This window comes from Balaenoptera borealis (assembly GCF_965194805.1).
Source record: "Balaenoptera borealis genome assembly, chromosome: 9".
Lineage (NCBI taxonomy): Eukaryota > Metazoa > Chordata > Mammalia > Artiodactyla > Balaenopteridae > Balaenoptera > Balaenoptera borealis.
Genome location: NC_138873.1, coordinates 52,053,786 through 52,059,785, shown reverse-complemented (window position 1 = coordinate 52,059,785; position 6,000 = coordinate 52,053,786). Strand labels below are relative to the sequence as shown.

The 6,000-nt window shown below is 47.8% G+C and overlaps 1 protein-coding gene across 1 annotated transcript in view; it reads right to left on the bottom strand.

The window, feature by feature from the left end:
• Positions 1-210: 210 nt before the first annotated feature.
• SCML4 (Scm polycomb group protein like 4) overlaps positions 211-6,000 on the bottom strand; it is a 124,722-nt gene continuing 118,932 nt past the window's right edge. The window contains 2 exon segments of the mRNA XM_082404807.1: positions 211-573; positions 3,078-3,223. Of these exon segments, the coding sequence (XP_082260933.1) occupies positions 448-573; positions 3,078-3,223 (272 nt within the window). The 3' untranslated portion in view covers positions 211-447.

The window sequence follows — 6,000 nt, the reverse complement described above, 5'->3', positions numbered from 1 at the left end:
TTAAGCAAGGCTCACAATGATAGGGTCCCCAAGTCAGAGCTAAAGACAGGTAGTGCTGTGGTGGGCGTCCCCACAGAGCCTGCAGGGACAAAGGTTCTTCTCACATCCTTGGACGTCTCCAGTGCCCTCCTTGGGTGATAGCACTCAGTTCCCCACACTCTCATTATAAAAACAGCACCCACCCTAAGAGCAACCAACCTACCAGAAATGTTAAAAGTAACAGGCTTCTTTGTAATTTTTTGGCAAATCATTAACACAGAAGAACCTTTCAAAAGGGCCATGTTGAATTTTTTAAAAGGTCAAGATGCATGAGTTTTATAAAAAGACCAAGTCTTTGTGGCTGTTCTTTTTCAGGAGAGGATCTTTGTGATGGTGGCAAATGTTGGTAAGGCAGAAGATGATCTGGAGATCTGCTGTCTGGATTTTGCTTCTGTCTTTTAAATACCTTCAGAACTTGGCTTGCTTCAGTTTATCAATATGGTAGCAGAGTTTCAGTGCAGGTCCCAGCTTTAGGCCCAAGTATTTCATGATCATGTCACTCTTCAGCAACAGGAGGGCATTGCCATCAATCTCCTGGTGGAACAGAATCAGAAAAAAGAATACCCAGAAAGTAGTCAAAGTAATCAAATAGTGGCCACAGTTAGAGTATGGTCAGGGAATAAAGTAAGGGAATATGGATTTACTTAGATGCATATTCTCTTAGTCCCAAGGCAAGACCTTAAGAAAATAAATGAAAGCCTACAAATACTATGTGCTCCTCTTCCTGTATTCTCCCTGGGGTCATTTGATACACTGAATCTTTCATATTCCTGCTCTCTCCTGATTGAAGGAATCTAACATAATCCCAGCCATACTCCCAATATCCCACATATGTTTATCTCTTCATCCAATCTAGGGCTAAACAAGCAAGAAGTGTTCAATGGACTGACTGTGCCCCCCCTACCCCCTCCCCAAATTCATATGCTGAAATCCTAACCTCCAAGTGGTGGTATTTGGAGGTGAGACTTTGGGAAGTAATTAGGTCATGAGGGTGGAGCCCTCGTGAATGGGATTAGTATCCTCATGCAATGGGAAGATGGCAGTCCGAAACCTGGAAGAAGGGTCTCACCAAAAGCAGACCTTGATGGCAACCTGATCTTGGACTTCCAGCATCCAGAACTGAGAAATAAATCGCTGTTGTTCATAAGCCAGCCAGTCTGTGGTAGTTACAGCAGCCTGGACTGACTAAGGCAAAGTATCATCCCATTAGACCCTGAAACTAGTAGTTACCTTTCCATCCCAGGTGCTGGTATAAGGCCCTGACTTCCATCCATCATCCTAATCTCTGGTTTTTTTTCGTGGGACACTCGCCTGCCTTTAGCTGATTACCAAATTGCTAATAACACTCTATAAGGGATTTCAGGTGTTTTTTGGCCCTGTCAATAATACTAGGTGGCATACAACTAAATAATGCATCTGCTTCATCTGAGGGTTTAGCACAAATCATTACTAAGGGAATGCCAATCCTTTGAGGTCCCGATATTGCTCCCATTTGTCTCTGAAAATGGTAACCCTCCAGACTGCATGTTGAATTCACGAACTTAGTAAGGCTGGGTTTCCTCCTTCACCTATAGTGCTATTTTCAGATTACTAGAGAAAAAGGGTAGAGATTTTGGGTGCTCAGGTGGGGAGAAGAGGCACAGTACAGGACTCATATAGCAGCCCCTCTCATTCCTCTATCCAGCCAGCCACTCAGCCAGCACTGATGAAGCACCTACTCTGCGTCACTTAGAGCTCATCTGTGGGGCCTCCCAGGGGCCTCAATGCCGAATGTTCTCCCTTTCCCCCACCTCCTAGACTTCCACTGCCTCCTGTCATGCTGGAAAGAAGCCAGAGTCCTTCCACCCAGATCTGTCTAAACATAAACCCTCTGCAGTCCTTGCTCTCAAGGCCCCACTTTTAGCTGAGGTCAAATATATCCTTAATAAAATATGAGTGTTGGATTAGATGATGATCCTCCTCAGGTCTGAGTGTATGATTTCTATGATCTTCAGTTCAAATAAAATGAAAGACAGGGAGGAAAAAAATAATGATAACTCTGGTAGACAGAAGAATGCTCCCTCTCCTCCCCACAAGATGTCTACGTCTTAATCCCTGAAACCTGTGAATATGTTAGGTTACCTGGCAAAGGGGAATTAAGGCTGCAGATGGAATTAAGGCTCCTAATCAGCTGCCTTTAAAACAGGAAACGTATCCTGGATTATTGGGGAGGGAGGAGACTGCAATCACAGGGCCCTTCGAAGTGGAAGAAGAAATCAGAAGAAAAAACCAAAGAGTTGGCAGCCTGGGAAGGACTCAGCTTGATTTGTTGGCTCTGAGGAGAAGGATAGCGAGGTAGGAGCCAAGAATGAGGGTGGATCTCAATGCTGAAAAGGCAAGGAAATGAATTCTCCCTAGAGCATCCAGAAAGAATGTCAGCCCCACCGACACCTTGGTCTTAGCCCTGTGAGACCCCTGTCAGACTCCTGACCCACTGAACTGTAAGATAATAAACTTGTGTGGTTTTAAGCTACTACGTTTGTGGTAACGGGTTATAGCAACAATCGATAACTGACATAGTAAGCTTGGCAGGTAAAGTACTAATTCTTACCTTTTTAACAAAAATTACCATCTTTATATATTTTAGAATCTCCTAAATAATTATGCAAATATGTAGATGGCCTGCTAACCAAAGGCCATCTACGAGCCAGGCGCTGTGCCGAACACTTTATGTGCATTTTCTCATTTAATCCTCAAAGCAGCTTAGGAATAGGCACTGTCTGCTGGCATATTGTAGGTGTGCTATAAATATTTGTTTATGCACAGACAGATGGATGCACAGACAGACGGATGGATGGGCAGGAAAACAGGCACTCCTGATAAAGGCTAAAGTGAGGGAACGGATGGGACAAACAAAACTAGGTGGTTGTTCCGCTCTGAGAACCCTGTGGTTCCATCTGGTCTCCCCTGAGTGGTGCCCCCGGGCATCGTGCAGAGCCCCCCGCAGCCCCGCAGCCCCGCAGCTCCCTGACCGCCCCCAGGCCCACCACCGCGCATACATGCTTCCGGAAGAGCTCCACGTGGGGCCCCAGAGCCTGCGGGTCTGCGTCTTTCACGAACCAGACCACATCTTCCACGGACCAGGTAGAGGGGTTCCTGCTCCTTGGCCGCCGGGTGTCCTGCCTGTCCGGAGAAGGGCTTGAGGCTGGAAGGTAGAGCACAGAGAGGGAGGCCGTGAGACAGCGGGCCTCGGGCCTTGGCACCTACCTGGTGCCGCCTGTCCCCACCTGGCCCCCGAGTCCAAGGTGACGGCCCGAGTGACCTCCTGCGACAGAGAAAGGCCAGGAGTGCCTGCTCTTGGCAGGAGCCTGGAGCACCGGAGGCCACTCCTAAGGGCAGCAGCCTCCCCCTCCGTACAGAGGTTCTCTGCTCTCCCAGGGAATAGAGCATTGGAAAATGGATCTCCTGCAGCAGGTTGAAATGCTGACCCATGTTAGAGTTTTAAAGACACCCCCCCACCCCGATCAGTCCTGTCTCAGTGGGCCCCGGGCCTGCTGTAACCAGGTTCCATGAAGCTCCAGATAGACCTCTGTAGTGCTGTGAGGCCAAAACGACTTCAGGTCCTTTCCGCCTCCACTGGTGTCACCCTGAGACAAGAAGGACGCGACAGAATGGAGGGGCATTTTGTGTTTGTCCTGGGTCTCTGGTGCCACAGTCTCAGAAGCCCTGTCTGTGAGAGGTCCATGCCCTGCTCCGCATGTGCAGAAAGAAGACTCACCGCCTACACTGAGCGCCTCGCCAGCCCTCGGGTCTGTCAGAGCACTCACTCCAACCTCCCACTAGACTAGGGATTCCTTGACAACAGGAGCCTAATCCTGTGCCTGGTCCACAGCTGGTCCCTGGTCAGTGATTGTGGCATGAGTTGCATTGCTGCATAAATGTTTTTCCCACATGACAGATTAAAAGGTGCAGGACATATGAAGGAGGAGAGAGTAGTGAATCAATATTTAGGCAATATTTAGGGGATGACTTGTTTTGTATGTCCCAAACGAATTCATCCTCTTTCCCTAGAACCAGCATCCCCTCCTATCTCTCATGTTTCTGAAACCTCAGTGATATTTCTACCTCCTGTCCCTTATTTGCTCCCCACATTTAATTATTCTGAAGCTCTTAGAAGGATGCCTCTCACACTGGTCTCCTGTCTTCCATCCCTGCTGCCCCAATCCAGGAACTTCTCACCTGACCCTCTACAAAGGTTTTCTAGCAGATGTCCTCACCTCACGCTTTATTCCTTCTAGAGCAAAACTGTCACAGCCTCACACTCTCCCTAGTGCCCCTTGTGGATGCCCCTCGCCCGTGCACCAAGTCCGTACTGTAGCACAAGGTCAAGGGCTCTCTTTGGTCTCAATAACATCTTTCCTGCCTGGATAGAGAGGAAGAGCTTTGGTGACAGAGAAACCTAGGGACAAATCCTGGAGCTGCCTGTCGTTAGCTGTAAAATGGCAATGCTCTCCACCTGGAAGGGCAGGTGTGAGGATGGAAATGGGATTGGGGCTGGCCTTATGGCTGACCTGCATCAGGTGGTCCACAGAGGGAAGGAGGCACCCTGCCCGCCTCCCTGCCCTTCTGCACACCCCCATCTGGGCATACTGGTTCTGATCGAATGTTCCTCCAGCTTCCAGTCTCCACCTTAGCTAGTGCTTTTGCTTCTCTCTAGAAGGTGTTTACCTTCCCTCCTTTCCAAAGAAGCTCTGCCAGCCATCAAAGCCCAGGTAGACCCCTTCACAGGCAGCATTTCCGTGTCCTGCCATCTGGATGTCATCTTCCTCTACCTTTAACTCCCAAATCTTTGTTTGTTCTTTCCTTAAAGATGCTTTCCACATCTGCCTTGTATTACCATTATGCATGTGCTTGCCTGTAACCTCCAGTTAGTTTTAATTTCTTGAGGATGATCTTTTTCATCTTCCCCCTATTCATCCACGGACATCTACTGAGTGTCTCTTCTGTACCAGGTCCTGGGCAAAGTGTTTGGTGAAAAATGGGATCCTCTCATTACAGAGTTTATAATCATTGACTCTCCACAGCTCCATGCAAATATATTTGTAATATGGGTTCAATGAATGTAAAATGAATCAATATACTTCATAGAAACAGTATAAGTAACTTACACAAAAGCTTTGTGCGAGTAATCCTTAATCCTATTTTCAGGCTCTGAACAATGAAGCAGCTTCCCTACAGAATAATTCTAAGTTAGAAGTTGAGAAGCTTTCACTTCCATTTCCCTTCTTTAATCTCAGGGTGCAGTAGTTTTCTGCTGTCTCTTTTTTTCCTCCTCTTTTCAATGTACTTGAGAAGTGCACAGTTCTCCAGTAGTGCTGAGAAAAGTACAGCATCACATTTGAAGTCTGTCCTAAATACATAATAGTTTGGTTGCGAATTGGATTTACTTTGAGATTTTCCCTGCCTTTTCCTTGTTGGACCTGGAAGGGTCCCCTAAGGTGATTTGGCACGGGCTCGGTTGGTGCATTTTGGCGGGAAACTGTTAATACACCCTAGGGCCATCTGAATGCTGACGCATGCTTATTAGAGATGATTTCACTGCATTTGAAGACATCTGCACTCAACATGGGGAAGAGGAACCACGGAAAACGCATTTGCCTTTCGAGCCTGCCCCATCGGAGCGTCGGCGATAATCAGGGTGATAATAGATGCTCTGATTACAAAGGCGGGAAGTCTTCAGTGCCAAGAATGATTTTAGAGTGATCAGAGCGGAGGTCAAATCTAATTTCCTGTGTTTGACAGGAAGGAAAACCACCAGACCGACTCACACCATCATCCATGGGAGCCTAAGGTCCTTTGAGCAAGGCCAGGGAAATACTTTCCCCGTGAGCCACAGCCATGGAGTTGAGCAAGGTGGTCTGGCTTGTCTTTATGAGGAGGCTCTCCAGGTGATGAATGTGGAGGGGGAGTGGCTCCGCTCCT